At 40.0% G+C, this 21342-nt stretch overlaps 1 protein-coding gene across 3 annotated transcripts in view; it reads left to right on the forward strand.

Moving 5' to 3' along the window:
* The window catches only part of RASGEF1B (RasGEF domain family member 1B), a 120398-nt gene extending 100578 nt beyond the window's left edge, over positions 1-19820 (forward strand). For all 3 annotated transcript variants that reach the window (XM_021393695.1, XM_021393696.1, XM_021393697.1), the window contains 13 exons: positions 4532-4714; positions 5753-5875; positions 6714-6851; positions 9985-10197; positions 10294-10368; positions 11502-11597; positions 11779-11881; positions 12607-12686; positions 14447-14542; positions 15857-15952; positions 17140-17263; positions 17935-18007; positions 18819-19820. In XM_021393695.1, coding sequence (XP_021249370.1) covers positions 4532-4714; positions 5753-5875; positions 6714-6851; positions 9985-10197; positions 10294-10368; positions 11502-11597; positions 11779-11881; positions 12607-12686; positions 14447-14542; positions 15857-15952; positions 17140-17263; positions 17935-18007; positions 18819-18843 — 1425 coding nt within the window. In that variant the 3' untranslated portion in view covers positions 18844-19820. The remainder of the gene's footprint in view (positions 1-4531; positions 4715-5752; positions 5876-6713; positions 6852-9984; positions 10198-10293; positions 10369-11501; positions 11598-11778; positions 11882-12606; positions 12687-14446; positions 14543-15856; positions 15953-17139; positions 17264-17934; positions 18008-18818) is intronic.

Here is a 21342-nt window from a genome sequence, read left to right on the forward strand (position 1 = left end):
AAACCTCACTCAGCTTCAGCAAATTAAAGAAAGCAGGTGGCTTTAGTGGCGTGCTTGCGTTTTCTTTGCGTTAAGTATGCTTGTGCTCTTATTTCAAAGCTCTGAATTTTGCCATCAGCAGTTCCAGCTGATTTCTTAATGCACTCTATTGGACAGCCAACGAACTGTCTGTTTTGCTTGATGAGATGTGACTGAATTAAATGTGACTCCTAGGACTGAGGCATACATACTCAGCTTGTGTGTTGGTTTGGTTTTAAAGAAAGTCCTTGGAGCAAAGTCCATTAATGATTTTTTCTAAAGGAAATACATCCTAGGACATAAAAAAAAAAAAAAAAAAGTGGCTTTTTTTAACATATTCCCAGTATTGGTTGTCTACTGAAACTTCTTTGCTTTCAGTCCAGTTGTCTGCTCATAAATTTTGGGTAAGAAGGAGTAGCTTCGTGTGTTGTCTGTTGTTAAAGATGGGTGGTATTTCACGGCGTGCTTTGGCCAGTCTGATGCCTTTGTGCGTGCTTTTCCATTTAATTCACTTGGTGAATCACTTGAGCTTTACAGGAATCACCATGGAGTATGCAGTGGCTTGAACTTTTGTGGACTGTTTAGAGGTTTGTGACATATTATTCCTGCTCTGGAAATCCATCATACCACTGATAACAGATACTTGGGTGGCTCGTGTTTTAAACCTCTCCTTTGACACAGGAAAAAAAAAAAAGAATGTGGGGTTATCAAAGAGATTTACGGATTGAAACAAACACATTAATGGCAGAACCAGTCTTGTCTTGAGCTAAAATTGAAGAAAAATGTTAAAGGGGCTCACATTGGTGTTCCTGCCCCATGAAAGCAGGGCATGGGTAAAAGGTGGAAGGGAGGTTGGTCCTTGAGGCATAGACATTCAGCACATCAGCATCAGGAAGAGATTCTTGGTTATCTTCCATTTTCTGTCCTTGCAGACTGAGAAATTCAAAGGACAATTAATGCTCCTAGGATCCTAGAACTTCAGTTTCGAGTGACTCAGGCTCTGCCTAATTACTGTGCCAAAGTTCTCATACATGAGCTATCAGTCAGCAGCGGTGCATCTGACCTTCCCCCATATCAGCTGGCTCTATTTTTAAAAAGAATGAAGAAAGCATTCCTTTCCGCATTCAGGAGGAAAATGCCTTTTGTTGCAATCCACTTCCTGGTATGCTTTTTTGCCTGCTGACGTTTTTCATTTGCAGCCTATTGTTGCCTGGGCTATTTTTCTGAGAACTTTACAAAATTATTCGCCCTCTGCAGTTTTGGTGAAAATGAAGGAGAGGTTCAAAGCTCAGTCAGGTTTCTTGTGCCAGCCTCTCCACCTCTTACAAGATATAGTTAATTAGGAGTGTTTCTGAAATATTTCTTGGGAGAACAACATATAGATGAAGGAGCTGTAAGCTGAAGTCAGAATTATACTGCAAACCGAAAATATGTTAGGGAAGAATTGCAGGAAGCAAAATTTGAGCAAGAACCATTCCACGGTGATTTCTGTGAGTAAGGTGTTTGAAACGCTGATGGAGGAATTTTCAGAGTTCTTATCTTTGTAATGGTTTGAGCTGTAGGGTTTCACTTCACCTTTCAGATGCTTTGTAAACAGAGCAAACACACCCAGGCTCTATGGAATGCGAAGGGTGGCCTCTGTGTGTGGTATGCTTTGTTCTGGGAAGCCTGGATCAGTATATAAAAAGCAGTGCAAATTTCACGAGCTCTTTAGAAATACATAGGACTGGATGTTGCTGCTGAACTAACCCAAACCATACTTCATTCCTATACCTTGTGCAGAGGCTTATTCCATCTTGCTCATGCTTTCCCATCTTAGTGCGGGATGTTAAGAGTCATCATCCTTCGCTTTGCCATACCCCAAGTTTATAACGGCGTCCTTGAAGAACAGAGGAGTGTAGTCCTTCCGTATGTGTGGCTTGGGGTTTCTGACGTGTATGACAAAGCAGCTCTGTGGGGATGTGATTGCACGTTTGAGGTTAGCACTGTGTGTATGAGGAGGTGTGCTTAAGTCACATAACAAATGCTGTTTGAAGTCAGAGTGCTCTTGGATATTAATGTCCAAGATCTCACATTCTCTGTAATGATACCAACTGTGGAATCAAAAGTTTTATTTCTCTTTCCACAGTGCACAGTTACTGACTCCTCTCTGTCACAGGAAAGCATCGCTTGTAGAGCCAGGAAATTATTCCAGTGCTCTTTCCTTCATGTCAGATCAAATTGGAATTTAATAATAACAACTGCAAAATACAACGCTTCTTTCCCTTTTTAAAAGAGAGGTGAAATATGTGTTTTCTGTATTAGAAATAGCCAAATGCTATCTCTAATAAAAAAGTTCCAGTTTTAACACTCAGGATGTTTTTCACTCGAATCATTTTTTTTCTTTTTGATTGTCTAATTGCTGTTTGTCAAATAGTGTATTGTTGTGGTTTACCAACAAACGTCAGGTCCTAAGATAGTCTGCTCTATACACAATGACTTTGTGGACCAGATTCTGTGCTGTGACTGTTACTTCAGCTCTACTCAAACTGCTCTGAAGGCAGAGTTGGCGCTACGGATTTAGCTCCTGAGCTAATTAGAACTAAGCATGCTGCTTTGTGTCTTCACCTCCCGATAGAGACAGCAAAAGGGTCTGGGTACTTGAGGAACCCTGCTGGACAACCACATGTGTTGTATGAATCATCCTGTTGGCTGTGCTATATTTATCTCTGTCACACTTTGATATCATCCCTTTTCATCACATGGGGAACGTGTCCTGGCTCTTCTTCACTTACAAGTGAAATGCTCAGAGTCCAAACCTGGGGCGTACAGGACATCTCTTCCCTAGTACAACCTGGCGTCTTGCTCTGAAGCAGAACTGAGCTGTCTCCATCAAGCAGCTTCCATAAATAGACAGCAAACAAGTAAGCTAATATTGCCTTGCAGGGCCATCTTTTTGGAATTTTATTTTAGTGTTATGAATCGGGATATCTATAAATGACCTAAGGATATTTTTCTTTTCTCTTGATTCAGGCACTAGGAGGCTCTCTGTGCCTCAAATGTTGTTTTGTCTGAAAAAAGATCTGTATGGTTCTGGGAGTAATTGTTGTACTAAGAGCTAGGGGACTGCATGTTTCAAAAAGGTCTCATCCCTTCTGGAGTTACTTATTGGAATTACACGCTGCTGATTTTATACAGAAAACCTGGTATTTTAATGAGGAGTAATATGTACTGTGCATGTGGACAAAAAGTTGGAGAAGACCTTTCTGTGATTCTCACCTGTTTAGGTTCTTACCGTGGCAGAAATTAGTGGTATGGTGGAAGGGGGGGCTTTTCCCCAACCGCGTTATCACCTCAGCCTATGATTAAGTCAGATACTACCTACTTCTATGCTAGTTGGTAATGATTATATAAAATCATACAACCATAGAATCATTTGAGTTGGAAGGGACCCTTAAAGGCCTTCTAGTCCTACTCCCCTGCAATCAACAGAGGGACAGCTCCATCAGATGCTCAGAGCCCTGTCCAGCCTGACCTTGAGTGTCTCCAGGGGCAGGGCATCCACCACCTCTCTGGGCAACCTGTGCCAGTGCCTCACCACCCGTATTGTAAAAAACTTCTTCCTTATATCCAGTCTAAATCTCCCTTCTTACTTTGAAACCATTTCCCCTTGTCATATCCCAACAGACCCTGCCGAAGAGTCCTTTTCCTGGTCAGTCTTGCACCTTGCGCTCTTATACTGTAGTATGTGTATTTTCTTTATATTTCCTTCATATGATTTACTTCTCCCCAGTTCATCAGGCTGGCAGGAGCTGAATTCCCGGCTGAACAGCTGCATGCAGTGACTAGTGTGACTTTTCAGACGCACTCTCCGATTTTGATGCAAATCTCTGTTGGCATCTTGCGAAGCGGATTAGTACGGGTCATGCAGGGCAGGAGCTCTGCTCCCAGCCCTCTCTCTGTCCTTGCAGTGGAGTTTGGCTTTCCCTTATTGTTTACTCACCCAATCCCTTGGTCTTGTGCTGCTCTGAATGCCTCCGTTGTGCAGCCACGCTGCTGGCAGCAGGGAGGCTTTGGCTCTCAGGTCCCCAGGAATCTAGCTAATAACTTAATAGCTTCTCGTCCCTACCCAGCTCCCTCTGCAAAGTGCTTTGTTGTGAGCTGGGAGCATACAGATGGCAGAGTGCTGCTTATCTCCAGGCTGTCACATTGGGGTTATTCTCAGAATTGGGTGCCTTTACAGAGTGAGGTTTGCTGAGGTCTGCAGCTTTAGAGAACCTTTCCCACAAATAGGATTTGGTACAATGGAGAGAAAAGCAACAGCATCTGCACTCACAATGGTGGCTCGGGGGCACTACAGCTTTTTTCAGACACGCTCTGTAGGAATTATCTCTACTGCTGTGTGCAATTGACCCAGGATGTGATACCACTTCTTGGCTTTTTTTGTTAGGTTTTTTTAGTACAATCCTATATTTTGGGTGTAGAACACCATCACACCTTCTGATAATGCTTTCTTCTGTGTGTGTCTCTCCAGGAAAGGATGCCACAGACACCTCCCTTTGCAGCAATGTTTGACAGCAGCGGCTACAACAGGAATCTGTATCAGTCAAAAGAGGATGGCTGTGGAGGACTCTATTACCACGACAACAACCTCTTGTCAGGGTCTCTGGAAGCTCTGATCCAGCACTTAGTGCCCAATGTAGATTACTATCCTGATGTAAGTATGAAATGTTGCACTAGCACCACATTGTTTGGAATCAACAGAAACTGGACATGAGAACAGAAGAACTGTCATTTGAGTTTTTGTCTTGTCCAGATGCATGTGTGCCTTGAGATTTTTAATATATCTTTCAGAAAAGAAGAATAATACTAAAAGGTCTTGGGGACAGGATGGCTCAGGAATGATCTGTGTCACTTTCTGTTGAAAAACTCTGGCTGAAGACATAACTCTGCTTGATTTCATAGATGAATTTACAATTTTAAGACGGGACCTTTACAACTCCAAGACAGAACTGTCCTTAAGCTATTGGTTATCTATTAATGCTCAATGTAAAACTTAAAAACTAATTAGTCAAACATGATATATTTCAAGCTCTGAGAACTGAAACATTGTAGATTTTGTGATGGGTGTCATAAATACTAAACTACCAGCAGCATGGAAGTGGACTGAATAATTTGAATATACCTCTCCAAATAATTATATGTGGAAAGTCACAGCGAAATAAGGAACTTTTTCTTCTAGTCCAAGAACGTGTTACTGTTTGTTCTGTAAAATTAAACTTTGTGTGAAGACTGATTGCTTTATCTAGAGAAACATGGAAACTCAGTTGATACTCAGCGTAGACTGGACTTGCAACATGAATTTTATTCTCTTGTTGGGCTAGAAAGAGTTATGCCACAGGGCACTGGCTCTTGCAGAGGTGTACTGCAGAGCAAGGGAGATGAGCTGAGATTCTGGGTAATTTCAAGTACTAGGCTTGTAAGAACACTGTGTACAAAAGGAGAGCTAAACCAGCCCAGCCCTGCCTTGTTTTGGTTTAATCTTGCCTAATTTGGCTCAAGCATGACAGTACAGCACTGAGTCTGGAGCAATGACAAGTGTTTAATTAAGTGATTATTGCTGTAGTAACAGCACTCAGTACAGCCAAATGCAGTTTTGTTCTGCAGATATTAAAATGATTCGTCCGGAGTAGCTTTTGAGAAAATATAAAATGATGGTGGTTTACCCCTTGATCTGTCTTTCTCTTGTTTGCAGAGGACATACATCTTCACCTTCCTTCTCAGTTCACGCTTGTTCATGCATCCCTATGAGCTTATGGCCAAAGTTTGCCATCTGTGCATTGAGCAACAGAGACTAAGTGAGCCTGGGCAGGACAAGGTAATATCACTCGCTCTTAGATTCTGACCTTTAGTCACTGACATTTGTGGGAAATCTGCACACTGCATATTGCTCCTGCTGCACTTTTTGTTTTTACCAATATGACGGACAGAAATAAAAGTGATGGCTATTAATGACACATTCTGCAATGTTTGCTTTTGTTTCAGGGTTCCAAACGTATCAATGTGTAGCGTCAAAATGTTGGAAAGATGTAACAGTGAATTAAGCACATGAATGGGAGTTGCACTGACGTGTGCATTCTTGTTTCAGTCTTTGTGGAGTGGCTTAGCTTGCTGGCCGCTTGCATGGGAATGCATTTTTTTTCCATGCATTCGTATGATATATAGTGGAAAGCAAACAGAATGCGGACGTTGTCATAGAACCTCTTTGCCAGTAGAAAATAACACAAATTAAGATACTTGAATCCTTGCCCCAGTTTTTCTCTCTGATGTATTGTACATACATACATAAGTGGTAAATGATGCTTACTACTTTGATAGTTGATAGCCACAAATTACAGAATCACTAATATATGTCTTGCTCTGTGACATTCTAATAATGAAGGAAAAACATATGGATATGGTATTCCAAGATTTTCCAGTTACCTGGGACCTGATTTCCAGCCCATTTAAGCCGATTAGAATCTTTTCATTGGCCTTAATGGGTATTGACTCTGGCCTGTAATCCAATGAAGATTTAAGCTAAGCTTAAAAAATAAACTGATCTTCATACCCTTATGCTCCGTTGTATCCCATAGAAAGGAGTTCTATTTCTTTTGGATTAGCTATGTTGTGTATTGCTCTTCCACATAATGCTCCTCCTTTGTATTTTCAACTAGAACCGAATACGAAAAATTGCTCCCAAAATCCTGCAGCTCTTGACAGAATGGACAGAGACGTTTCCTTATGATTTTCGAGATGAGAGAATGATGAGAAACTTAAAGGAGTTGGCACAAAGAATAGCCAGTGGTGATGAGGTAAGTTCCCTGTGAATAAAGTTACTGGATAAAATGCTTTGATATTACACATTTGTTATTGTTAATAACATGGTATGGCTCTGGGAGATGAAAGTAACTTGTTATGATGGTTCTTGAAGGCAAAAGGTGCTTTCCCATACCTAGTCTAAGAAGAAACTCTATAGCCAAAGCAGAGGCAGGGTTCACCCCATCTCTAAAACCATGAAATAATCACACAATGTGCAGACAAGCACAACTTTGTGGAGGTTTATATTTTTCATTTTTAACTATTTTGCTTGGAAGAAGCCAGATAAAGTGTTGGGAAGCTTTGCACACTGGGAAATCCCTACCTGTGTGGTATGGGTAACATTTGCTAGGATCAGGCCTCTGATCTTTATGCCAGTGCAATAGTTACTGCAGGCCTGGGAAGAAGTTTTGAAAGAAAAACTGGATCAAGAAGAATCATCTTGTGTTTAAAGGATTGGATCTGGACTCAGCTTATTGTATTCCTTCGTCTGAAAGCAGTGCATGAGAAAATCACTTCATCTTTTTCTAAGTGCTGGTTCTCAGGTTGAAGTAAAGTTTCATGGAGGTCTTATGAAATACTCTGTTGCTTAATTGATACTTGTCTTTTAAGTACTGAAATAAACTCAACCAAAATTCAAGGCTTAATTTCACTTAGTGGAAAGGCAGTTAACAAGGTTTCAATAAGCATCTCATGTGTAGCTGGCACAACATTAAGATTGCAAAAGACACTGGAGTGGCATTTGGAAGAGCTATAAACACAAAGAGCAATTGCTAAATGGCATCGTGTTTCTAGCCTTCCTCAGCTTAATGTTACATACATAAGCTGTTAAATAATGATATGGACAAGGCAGCAAACAGTCTGTTAACAAGCTTTGGTAGGTAAGCTCTACTGGGAGGAGTTGTGAATGCTGCCAAAGCCTGAAAAGACCTTGGGAGACTATAAATAAGAGGTGGAAAAGAACAAATGTGAAATGATTTGGAAGCTGAAATACATTTCTGTGTTGTGAAAGGAGGAACAAAAGAGAGGTAAAGGGACTGAGAAGCAGTATGGAGTATAAATGAAAAAGATCAAACACAAGTTTAGGGTTGCTACAAGATATCTCTGAAGGGGACTTTTTGTGGACAGGATAGGTTTGCTTTCACCATGGACGTACCTTTCCCACAGTATTGCTTTGTTTCTTAGTATTCTTCTAATAGGAAGATAGGGAACTGATGTTCAGGTAGAGGAAGAGTGGTAATCGTCTACTGAAAAGAAAGGCAGAAGCTGAACAAGCTGCTAGAAAATGACCTGTGGACAGCAATCTTACTCTGACCGGGAGCTACAGATTTTCCGTAGCTTCTGTGATGGATGTCCCTGTGACTTCAAGTTTTCCCTTAGAACAATAAAGGGGAAGCAAGTGTTGCAGTAAATTGACTTGCATTATTGTGAGCTGCATTTAACAACAAATGGCAGCTTCCTTGGCCCCGCTTTTCTGCAGATTGCTTAGATTTGTTTCTGTGAGTTGTTACTTTGAAACATACAAAGAAATCAGTGTAGCCTGTTCCAGTTCACCTGTCTTTCACCTGTAGCTTCCTATTCCACTTTCTGAATTGTTGTGCTTCACTGCTGCTAAGAGCTGTCAGTAAGAGTCCAACTAAACCATTCACCACATTAAGATATTGCTCCACCAAAAAAATCTTCAGGATATTGAATATCTTAATATATTTTTTTAATTTTATCTCTATATTTCGTTCAATTCCTGCCACTTTTCCCCTCACTGTGTCCTGAGAGGTTATGCTCATGAAATATTTCCAGATATTGTTCTAGTCCCTTTTATTGCTTAACTGACCTTTGTTTCAAGTTAAGCCTTATGAAGCTTTTCACATCAGCCATTGCCTATGGTTGCCTGATCAATTCCATGAAAATGATGCTCACTGTCTTTTTCTGTAAAAACAGTTGATGGGTAGATGCAAAGCCACATCAAAGCCACTCCTGTGCTGCTCAGTCCTCAGAAGTTTTAAAATATAATTAAATATCAGCGTTGTTCCTTTTATTAACAGCTACAAGGCTTGCTAGGTATGATACAAATAAGAGAGGAGTGTATTTTTTTTAAAAAAAAGAGCTTAAATTTAAATAAAATAAAATGGACTAGAGCGTAGGAAGATTTAATGATGATAATCCTGATTTCACAGCTCTTGTTGCTGCAGTGATGTAGGAGCTAAGAGACAAGTTAGTCTTAAGGTGTCCAAATAAACTGAAATGTAAACTTGTTTAAGCATCACCTACCAGGAAAGAGGAGTGTGTAATGTTTTGGAGTTCAATTAAGAGTTTAAGGAACAGGATACTGCAGGCTAAGAGCTCAGGATGCCTTGTTTCTCTATAGTCATGCTACACAAGAGTTCAGGTAGCTCAGCTTCACAAGTTCACTGGTTTTCTCCCTGGTTTGGTTATCAGTTCTGACATGATAGAAATTCATGACATGAACCACAAATTCAGATGGGCTTTATTGGTTTTTTTTTTTTTTTTTTTTTTTTTTTGAAATTAACCCACTGATTGTGAAGTGATTTCCACAATAAGCCAGTATTCATCCAAAGAGTCTCAGATGCGTTTTCGGTCTTGGTTGCTGACCAGCTGAGCAAGAATATGCTTCATAAAGTTCTCTTACATCATATTTCAAAAAAAAAAATGGGAAAGGGAAAAAGGTCAGTGAGGCACATTTGTCTATAGAAAATCAAAACGCACAGAGACCAGAATGCAATTATTTACCACAAAACAAGCCAAAGTCAGCCTTGGTTGAACACCACTGACCTCAAGAATGAATTTGACTCAAAATAGTGCTGTTTACTTGGTTAAATTTGGAAATCCTTACAGTGGCCTTGGAGAGAAGGCTGAATTCATTAGAATACGGGAAAAATTCATGCGTTTGATCACACAATATTTTGCTGCCAGTCGGTTTTGGACACTTATATTTTCAACTACTAATATTTTCCATCAATAGCCGTAGGCTGGTATCTGGAATTTGGAAGAGGGGCAACTGGGGGTCCGTTACAGAGCTCTGCATCAGCATCAATTTGCTTTGGTGTCATGCAGACTTTAATACTGTTCTCTTCCTTCTTGAGAACCTCTCTTGATTGTTTCGTGTCACAGATGTATCGGAAGAACGTCCAGCAGCTCCTCCAGAACCTGCTTCGAAAGCTCGCAACTGTTAGCCAGTATGAGGAAGTACTTGCGAAAATCAATGCAGCATCCACGGATCGCCTCACAGTCTTAAAGACCAAGCCACAGTCCATCCAGAGGGACATAATCACTGTCTGCAATGATCCCTACACATTAGCTCAGCAGCTGACGCACATAGAGCTTGTGAGTTTCAATTTTTTCCAGTGTGATTTTGTCCTTCTCCTTTTGAAATGCAAGTTAATGGAGGATCTGACTTGATTGCTTTTGTGCTTTATTTAGGAGAGACTTAATTATATTGGGCCAGAAGAATTTGTCCAGGCATTTGTGCAAAAGGATCCTTTGGATAATGACAAGGTAATTTGGAGATCTGGATCAGCTCTGAAACGTCACATTTAACATCCTAAACTGAAGTGCTCCATGAACTGCAAGCAAGGGCCAGCAGAAGCAAGCTTTAAAGTGAAAATGCTTTAGCATTCTTCTTAACAATTTTGTTTCATCAATGCTTTTTCTTCCTGAAACACATCTCCAGGAGTTCCAGAACCCAGCAAAAAAATTGCATCAGTCTAACTCATTTGTTGTTTATTTTTATTTGTTTATTTAGACTAAGGGAAAACTTAATCCTGTGAATGTTTTCTGCCAGCGACCTTTGTGGTCTTACAGCACAAAGCTGAGTTTAACTTTGGCTTTTACATTACTCACTTTCAACATCTGTTCTTCCTTTTACTAAATTGAAGGTAGAGCAGCCATTAAAAACAGCAAGCAGTGAGCTCTAGGTCAGCATAAGATGAAGGACAAAGATGGTGTTTTTAGCTAACAGCTAGGGTTATCTCTTTGGGTACTGTCATCAAGATTATTTATGCTCTTTAAATTTTACAAAAGGGAGTCAGCTAACATGAGAATTACCATCCAGTCTAAAACTGACCAACAGAATAGGATGACTCACTGGAACAGGTTGCCCAGCGAGGTTGTGCATGCCCCCTCCCTGGAAGCGTTCAAGGCCAGGCTGGATGGGGCTGTGAGTAACCTGGTCTAGAGGGTGGTATCCCTGCCTATAGCAGGGGGGTTGGAACTAGATGATCTTAAAGGTCCTTTCCAACCTAACCCATTCTAGGCTTCTACGACTCAAGTTTATATTTCATATTACTGTGAGATGGTATATAAAAATGACTTCATTTAATTTAATATTAAGCAGATACTTACTTATCGTTGTTTGCTTAAGTCTATCCCGATTCTTCAAAGCATGCTGGTGGGACTAAGAGCATGTGATGGATTCTACATGGATCCTTGAGTGCCTCACTGGGTCAGCAGCTCAGGAAGAAGTGATGCATACCCAGATACTGTCAGTTCTGCCTTACCTAAGGTTTTTTGTTGTTGGCTAATTCAGTTAATCCCGATCACTTCTACAGTGTCTTGAGATGGCAAGACAAAAAGCAAAAGGTCCCTTTTGAGTGAGTACTGTAGTAAAAACTGATGTTTTTCCTCTGCAGAGCTGCTACGGAGATCGAAAGAAGAGCCGTAACCTGGAAGCATATGTGGAATGGTTTAACAGGCTCAGTTACTTGGTTGCAACAGAAATCTGTATGGTGAGCAAGGACTACTTTTGCTAACACGTTTTGTTTAATCATCAAAACTGTGGAGTCTATTTTGCTGTGGTGATGTTATAGTGCATTGGCTCTTCTTGGGGCAGGAATGGGTGTTGTTTCTTTTGGGGGTTTGTTAGTGCTGTTTCCTGCTAAGAATCACAAACACATGCATTTCTTGCAGCCCGTGAAAAAGAAGCACAGAGCACGAGTGATAGAGTATTTCATTGATGTGGCACGGGAATGTTTTAACATCGGGAACTTTAACTCCTTAATGGCTATTATTTGTAAGTATGCATCCTGAGACATGTTGTCCCTGTTTCAATCTGAGTAAATGAAGTGTGGTACTTTCTGCAGAAATCTGCTGCTTAGCATGCTCAGCAGCATGCAGTTGAGAGGGGAAATGGCAGCAAACTGCCGCTTGGTATTGTAGTATTACCTCTGTAAGAAATTATTTACTTTCTAGTGTATGACACGGAAAAGTTTTCATTGTAACTCTTCAGAGGTCTAGATGTGTACTTTTTGAATCAGACTTTAATGCTAAGTTGAAATAGAAACTCCTCCTGTAACATGGAGTATCAATGTCTTCCGTTATTTATACAGCACCACAAATATCCTAGTGGTTTGAAAATTCCACACCTTTACATTTGATAGGAAACTACTGGGAGTATTTGTTGAAATGGGAAAACTTCCCAGATACATGGAGTTTTCAATTAAATTTGTAAAAGGTAGAGTTAGAGAATTTATTAGCTTCTTACTGCATATTCATGTTTATCAAGACCACACGAAATCATGTAATAGTATTTTAATTAGGTTTTTTTCTGCAAAATATGCTGATCTTTGTTTCCAGTGTGTTCTTTTTCACTGGACTTTCAACAAAATAGTAAGTCTGACATCTGAGCAGCTCTGCTGAAAATATGTATTATTTTTAGTAGCTCCTTTGCATTAGAAATACCAGCCTTGAAAAATCTCCAAGATTTTTAAATGTTGGAACAATTTTTCTTATATCCAGCTGGCATGAACATGAGTCCTGTCTCTCGATTAAAGAAAACGTGGGCAAAAGTGAAGACTGCCAAATTTGATATTCTTGAGGTGAGTACGACCAATACTTGGACAAATGGCTGTTCTTAGTGTGCTACTTTCAACTGCTCTGAAGTGCAAGTTTGCTTTATAGAGTTTAATTTAGTATGTATTTGCTCTTAATAGTGTAGCCAGCAGGAGCAGGGAGATGTCCTGCTGTACTCAGCTCTGGTGAGGTTGCATCTTCAGAACTGTGTTCAGTTTTGGGGCCCTTAGTACAAGAAAGACATTGAGGCCCTGGAGTGTGTCCAGAGAGGGGCAGCGAAGCTGCTGAGGGATTTGGAGCACAAGTCTTATGAAGTGTGTCTGAGAGAACTGGGATTGGTTTAGTCTGGAGAAGAGAAGGCTCAGGAGAGACCTTATCGCCCTGAAGGGAGGTTGTAGTAAGGTGGGGGTCAGACTCTTCTGCTAGGCTAGCAATAGGACAAGAGGGAATAGCCTCAAGTTGTGTCAGGGGAGGTTTGGTTTGAATATTAGGAAAAAATTATATAGTCAGGCACTGGAACAGGCCGCCCAGGGAGTTGATAGAGTCACCGTCCCTGGTGGTGTTTGTTTTAGAAATATGTTGATGTGGTCTAAGGAACTTGGTTCAGTGGGCAACATTGGCGGTAGGACTAGATAATCTTAGAGGTCTTTTCCAATCTGAATTATTCTATGATTAAAGAAAATTCCAGAGAGTGTAATAATAGTCTTTCAGCTGGCTTGTGCTTTTTCAACGTGGAAGGAGTAAATGAAAGTAATTGTCTTTTTACTTCCAAAACCCACCTTCTAAATAGCAGTCCTATAATTAAAATAGATAACCTCTTGAAAGGCAGATATAAAATGGAAGGTTCGCATTGATTCACCTTATGCAGTGTTGCCTTTGAAAATGAAGTTTGGCTGTCAGGCAACTGCTTTGTCCATTCAGAGAAATTGATTTGGATTGATTGACAATTAATTTCAGGTAGTAGAGACCTTTGGCAAAGATTGTGTAGGGGCAGCAATATATGAATTTGTGATATACTCAGGAAATTATTTACAAGTTAATTATCTTAATCTAAATGACAACTGCTTAACTCACTTTATAAGTAACATAGAGGCAATGCAATGTTCCTGACACAAGCATGAAGTGTTTATTAGTATCAAGCGATTTGACTTGTGTTCTGACAATGGATTAAATCTTGACAGTTGTAGCTACTCTTGCTTCCTGCACCCTTGGGTGGGAGATGGCCTTGTGTCAAGGGTGACTGCAAAGCTCTTAATCAGCTCTTAATGTCACATTCCTACTTCATTCAGACTTATTATGCAGGCTGGGCTCTGCTGCTTAAGAACATGTTTTGTGATCTGTACAGTCATCCTGACCACTACCAGCTTTAGCTGCCTGATCTTCCTCTGCCATTGCAGCTGAGTAAGCTCTAAGAAATCTGCATACGTAGGAAAAGCATAATATTACTGCTAAGACCCACTGTTGTATTAGTTCATGACTTTGGCTTTTGAGTTAAAGTTGAGTTACCTTATTGGCAGAGAGGAAAATGAAAGGTCTGTGATGCCTGCCTTTGCTTTCCTGCTGCTGACTTTTATTGGATCCCTTCTTGTGTTGAGTGAATGTTTTTTTTTAAATCACACTTCTCTCCTGATTGAAATAACAAATGAAGAGTTGCCCCTGTCCTTTAAAAGGCTCTACTTTAAAAGCTCTCGCTTTTTAAAACAGTTGCTCAAGTGAAAAAGTGTTGTGTCTGGTGATGACACTAGCTCTCTGAAGCTCATTATTTACATTTCTTCATGCTTTGTAGCATCAGATGGATCCTTCTAGCAATTTTTATAATTACCGGACTGCTCTGCGTGGAGCCACCCAAAGGTCCTTGACAGCTCATAGCAACAGAGAGAAGGTATGTTCACAAATGACTTGACAATGGGTGGAGATGAAATAAGCTTGTTAAACTGCATGGGAAGCTTTTGTCTGGGGATTCTGATTTTCAGAGGTGCTGATAATTGCTGAAGGAAGGATAAGGAGAAGTGCTGATGAAAATGCTAGGGGACAAACTAGACATGGGAAGAATAACCAGTGGTTTCAAAGACGCACAGCTTGGAGTCTTTCAGAATTAAATGGTTTACAGTTTTGGGTGCAAAAGCTTTAAAATCTACTAAGGAAAGAAAGGTATTCTAAAACTCGAATATAGACAGATTTTCAGTCTAGATTCCATGGAGTCTCTCTCCTGTACAGTGGTAGATGAGCATTAAATATACTCTAGAGTTTCTTACTGAAAAGGTGGGCTGAATCAGGTATTTGTAGGAAATGGCGAGTTAAAATCCAGCTTTGCAGATTTCTAGACTTGCTACAAATTATGCATTAACAGGGGTGGCTTGCTTTCTGTGCTCTTCAAAATAAATTAGCTTTTGAGAAATAAAGTGGATTTGGTCACACATGAATCCCGAATTTCAGTTGTAGTTCTTGTGAAAAGGAGCCATGCATTCCTAGCTGCCACTCATAGAAGCAGTTGTTCATACACTACTTTTTTTGAGAATAAAAGTGAGTTTAAGACTTCAGAGAAAGAGCTTACACATTGTGAAATGTTGCAGCAAAGTCTTGCTTGGAAGTAGATGCGGTGACATCTGTTTTATACCCAGTTGCTACAAGGATGTGCAGCTATGCAAATTTTTGCATGCAAATTAAAATACAATCATTTGACGGACATAAGAATGTTACAATGTTCTCCAAAGACAAATAGTTTTATTTGTTCAGTTGGAAGCAAGTGCTCTGATTTGAGCCAGTCAGTGCCAAGGCTTGTCTGAACTCGGGGAACTGTAGTTCAAAAGTCATTTACTGTTTTTCTAAGCACACCTCATAGCCGCAGTGGGCAAACAATCGAGTGCCAACAAGTGCTTCATTTGTGACCTTGAGACAACTACATGCCAAGAAAACTTCAAGATAATGGAAGCAGTTTGGCACAAAGCTGGAAAGGAAACTACATGGACTAGCTTACCGTCCAAGGGAGAACTTTCTTCATAGAGAAATATCATGTATTATAAAATGTAGTGCATGCAGAATTTTTGTTCAGTGAAAGGAGAGAGAAATAATGCAGATCTTAGGTTTTTGGTATTTTGCGTAGCTTTTGTACCACCTGATTTATTCTAAATGTCCTCTGTAGAGCAGTATATTTTTAGTCAGTATCACACTGAAAGTAATTTTGTTCTTTCCTTAGATTGTGATACCTTTCTTCAGCCTCTTGATCAAAGATATTTACTTCCTCAATGAGGGTTGTGCCAATCGTCTTCCGAACGGTCATGTTAATTTTGAAGTAAGTAGACCACCGTGGCACCGAGTGGGGTTTTTGTATAGCATCAACCTCTTCAGCAGGAAACTCAAGGCAGATCACGATTCAGCTTCTACTGGATTCTGGAGTATAATTTGAGCACATCTGATTCTTCTCACAGGAGTGAGGAGGTAGACAGGAAAGTGCAGTTATGGTGGAGTTTGAATATTTATGGAAACCAATTCAGTAGTCATAGGTTTTTAGTGGGAAAACTCAACTTCTGCCCAGTGCTCAAATTCATCTGAACATTTCAACTCATGTGTTTGTTTATGCTCAACCAAAAATCATGTACATTAGTATTTTGGGTCTTCTTTTAGAATTCCAAAAGTAAAAGGTGAGTTCATCCTTGTCAAGGTACACATGTAGTATTTTTGTGTGTGAGTCACAGAACTGTATGATATAGGAGCAGTGAAGGAGTTTTGAGTCCATTCCAGTAATTCTTTTGCCTTTGGTTTCACGTTTCTTATCTGTGGATTACCCCGTGATTTGTTTTCTAGTGCTTTCTGTTCTAAAGACGCCTGGGTCACTCACACAAAATTACAGTAATTTCACTTCTTGTAATCAGCCTGGTTCTAAAGTTAGACAGTTTGATGGTCTGGAATGTGTTTTTTCACAAAGAACTCAAGTACCCTTGAGGCGTGTTAGACTTTAATTGAAAGAGCTTATCAATGAGTGACATCAACACACTACATGGAGAATTTTTATTTTTGGCATCAATTTGCAGCAAGAAAATGGAGTGTTTCATGTTGATTAACTTGAAATGGAACATCTGGATTTCCAAATGTCAGTGTGAAGCATCTGTGGACTTGATGTGAAAATTACTAAATACTTCACTGTGAAACAGGCAAACAATGAGCATCATCAAACATGAAAGTTGGGTGTAGAACTGTTATCAGCTATTTGAAAGGAAATTGAGTGAGGGTCATGATGTGCTATGTATATTCATGAATAAGAATAATTTCACTAGAGCAGAGGATTGGGAAGTCATTCCAGGTTGAAGTAGAAACACAAGAGTTAGGAGCTGAGTTACTCAGTTAAGTCATGTTTAAAATCTAGGGAGTTCCCAAGCCTTGGACTTGAAACTGGGATCTCTCTGCTCTTTAAAATATGTTCAGGTAAATAATACCCTCCAATGTATAACATCTTCTTTGTTTCCTGTTCTACTCTGGCAGAAGTTTTGGGAACTGGCAAAACAAGTCAGTGAATTTATGACATGGAAGCAAGTGGAGTGTCCATTTGAAAGGGATCGGAAGATTCTGCAGTATTTGCTCACTATCCCAGTCTTCAGTGATGATGGTAAGGAGCCCTGGAATTCCTGCAGATCCAATGTCACTGGCTATTGTTTTGTCTCTGTCCTTGTTAGGTCATTGCTTCCTCCCAATAAAGAAAGAATTTGACCTGAAACATCTCTTTGGAAAGTTTAAAAAATGCTTCTCCCTTACAAATAAGTGAGAAAATAAGATTTTTCTTTTTAAGTGCGCATGGTCTGTGAAAAATGACTGTGAGCTTTTCTTTGAAATGGAATGAAAATACTTGATTTGATATACAGACCCTGTAAATATCATTTGAAGTTTATTTATATAGACTTTCAGGACACTTAAAAGGGTGCTGCTTGTGAAAGAAAACTGGGACTTGGATGATTTCTTATAAAGCACCATGGCCCTAGGCTCAGTTTTTCCTTTTGAGTGTTTTCTTCCACTCTCATGCTTTTCAGTTCACACTGGCTATTTTTCTTTTTTTTTTTTTTCCCTTCAGGGCAGTCTTTGTTCTCATGCACTTTTTGTTAGTATTGTCTGGATGTAATTATAAGCAATGTTGTACTTTATAATGGGATTCTGGAGCCCTAATCTGAGGGATGGGTAACGTAAGCCTGCTTCATTTGACTTCCAGCTTCCACCCATTTTCCAGGGTGAGCAGATTTTAAAGTGCCAGTAGATATAACATATTGTATTTGCTTGTGATTGCAGCACTTTACTTGGCTTCCTACGAGAGTGAAAGTCCTGAGAATCACATTGAGAAGGACAGATGGAAGACCCTGAGGTTTGTGTCAAAGGTTACTCACATCAATAAATAAAGAGAATAGGATCTGGAGCTGGCATCAAACAGTTAAAACCAAATGGCACACTATGTGTTTCAACAGATGGGCCCCAGCATCAGCACAAATCACCCTTTCGCTCTGGAACTCTTGGAAAAATGAGCACAGTTTTCATCTGTAGCCCTCTCAAACCTTCTCTCCCTTAGAGGATGGGAATCAAAAGAAGTAACTGAGTATATTAATTTCTTACATTATTCAGTGTAGGAAAAACACTCTCTGAGCGTCAAAGAAATCTGGTTTTCAGGCAGCCTTTCTGGAGATACTACGTCCCTTTTTGTGCCTAGTTTTTCAGAGATCACAAAGATCATCCTGAGTCAAATGTATTCACGAAACCAGTTAATGATTTAGAGTCCAGTCTGGGAAAAATAAGTTGAATCAAACACTGGCTTTCCTTCCACTGCTGGCTGAACATAGATGAGTCAACTCTCTCATTTTTCTAATTTTAGAAAGATATGTGAACTGTTATGGCACTGTTTTAACTTCTCCTTTGTCAGTTGGCTTCTTTAAAAAAAAAAAAAAAATTGAGCACATGGCAGCAGAGAAAACTGATCATGTGCATAGATGGAGACATAGAATTAAACAACATGTGCATTCTACATGGAGGCAAGGTGGACAGAGAAAGTCCATGGGCTAGTAGATCTGCAATAACGCCAACCTCAGTTTCACAGGATCCTTATCTGAGGCACTCTGAAACTATCTGAGGAGATTTACATCATTCTAATGGCTGTTTTGTTTGTGTTTCCCTCTTCATTTCAGGTCAACGCTTCTGGGCAGAGTCTAATGCATGGGATGGCTGCTGCTTCTGCTGTTGCTGTCACCGAGGGGCACGGCATGGTTTATGTTTTTGTGCACCGAGTGGCATTCAAAGTGATGAAAACTGTGCAGTCAGTTGAGATAACTTGTCAACAAAGATGAAACAAGTTAACTCAAGAACAAACAGGCAGCTTCTCCTATCAGACAGATGAGATTAAATCACAGCCCACTCTCAACCTCAGTAGAGATTGAGGACAGCACTGACAGAAACCTTTGAAGAGCTCAGATGCCGCCCATGAATCATTTCACACCTGGACGGACTACTTTTTTTCCCTTCCTCATACTGGAACTAGCTGCTACAAGGACTCTGCAGAGCTGATACAATGTTATGGAGGAGAAAAAAAAATCACCGTTCCTTACAGTGGAAACCCAGGTCTGCATTGACTTTCTGATAAATTGAAGATAGCCAGGAACTCTGGTCAGGACTGCTAACGAGGGAAAGGACTGGACACAACAAATTGGCTGCTGGGAAGAGTTTCTCCCCACCACTGTAATGGTGGCTATTTTCTTTTTCCATTATGTTTATGAGTTGGCTGCTGGCAGGCAAACTCATTATAAGTTATTAAAAAATATATAAAGTAATAAAAATTAAGACTGTGGTAGAAAAAAACACCTGCTTGAAAAATATAGTAGCTATGTAGCATGGACTATTTTACAACTTATAGAGAGGTTTTTTCTTTCTTTCAGTTGTTTACAACTAGCCACTACATGCTACCAACACTCTCGTTTTTACTATACTGTTTTGTTACGCTTATTTTCCATATTTGACCTTCTTATATTAGGTTGAACAAGCTGACTTTTCTAGAATGGTCTCTGAGAAATGGATGTACAAACTATGTTGAAATATGAAAGTATGTTTTTAAGTCATTTTTATAATTGCGTTTTTTGGAAGGGTAACAATGGAGAACACAATCCAGTTTGACAGAGTTAGCAAGGTGCAAAAAATGAAACAAAAAAAAATAATGAGGCTTCTTCCCAACTACATCTGTGAACAAAGCAGTCTCTGTTTGCTTTATGGGTTATTGTTCTGTGAAATAATTCACTGTGTTACACACCTAATAGGTTTGTAGTAGCTCTGAATACGTAGCCACTCTATTTATGCTAGCAAGAACTGATGGGAGGAAAAGAAACTTTAGCTGTAGATCACCCTGGATGTGAAATCACTAAGCATAAGCAGATACTTGGCAAAACAGGTATTTGCAATTATCCTGCCACTGTTATTAAGGACAAAAAAAAAAACAAAACAAAACAACAAAAAAAAAACAATAAAGATATCTATTTGTTGCACTGCATTTGTTGAATTTTCGGGTGAGCTGGTGGTTAAGTCAGTATTCTGTCTATCCCTTTTCGGACAGGTATTTAACTTCTGAATTCTGTAAGAACTTGATGTAGTAGCCTTCATCAACGGGAATACATACTGACCTTACTTACTGCCTGTTTGCTGGTACAAGGTGCTGGGAATGGGCAAATTCTGTATTCCATGAGTACCGGCTATGGAAGTGCTCTCCCATTCAGGGAGTAAGGATGAAGGAGGAAGAAGAGACCGACTTTTTGAAAGAAGTCTGCTTCTTCAGTTCACACACTTATACTTCAGCTTTCATCAGGTGAGGGCTATCCTGCCTTTCTCTCTACAACCCCAAAGGAGAAATAGCATTAGGCAGCTTCCTCTAGAGCACAGCTGTGTGCTGTTTTGTCAGGCAGGCTCTGTACAGCCTCTGTTCTGGTCTTCAGTTTTGAACATCCCAAGCTACCATAGAGTTCTTGAACCACTGATTTGGAAACAGGCAATAGCACATATCTGCAGCAAATGAGAGAAAATGACCCCTGTGTAGCTATCCAGCTTCTAAAGGAAACAATGCTGCAAACTCTCAGAAATGAGAAGTTAAAACGACTCATTAACCATATGGATTGAGCGTTCAGTCAGTACTTAAAATCCCTGTACAGCGCTGACAGATGCTCAGTGCTTGACAGGGACAGAAAAATCAAAGTCTGCCCTGTCAAATGACTCAGATGTGACCTGGATTTCTTTCTCTGCAAGCAGAGACAGAAACTAGGGGTCTTAAGGATCCATTTAAACCAACCTATTCAGAAGAGTCAAGATGTCCAGCTGTCCCCACAAGAGCGATGCCTGTCCCTGTTACTCAAATATTTCCCTTTTTTCCTACTGGGTACAGCTTCATGGCAAAATCATAAAAAGAATTTTCAGCTGTATGCAATAACATGCCAAAGCCTGCTTAAAGCCATCACCTCCCACAGAGCAAGCAAGAAGCTCTACCTCCAAGTGATTTCTTTAGGGTTTTTGTGTGCAGTCTTTCTAGACAGCATTTTCTGTCAAATAGCAGTAGGCAAGCTGTCGTTTGTCTTCCAAGACATTCTTTGTAATGTTCCCGGGTGCTTAGAGTGCTTTTCCTGTATTAGTTGTGTGCAGTGGGACCTCTGGTGGGCATCTAATGGTATTTCTGCAGAA

Source organism: Numida meleagris, chromosome 4 (assembly GCF_002078875.1).
Source record: "Numida meleagris isolate 19003 breed g44 Domestic line chromosome 4, NumMel1.0, whole genome shotgun sequence".
Taxonomy (NCBI): domain Eukaryota; kingdom Metazoa; phylum Chordata; class Aves; order Galliformes; family Numididae; genus Numida; species Numida meleagris.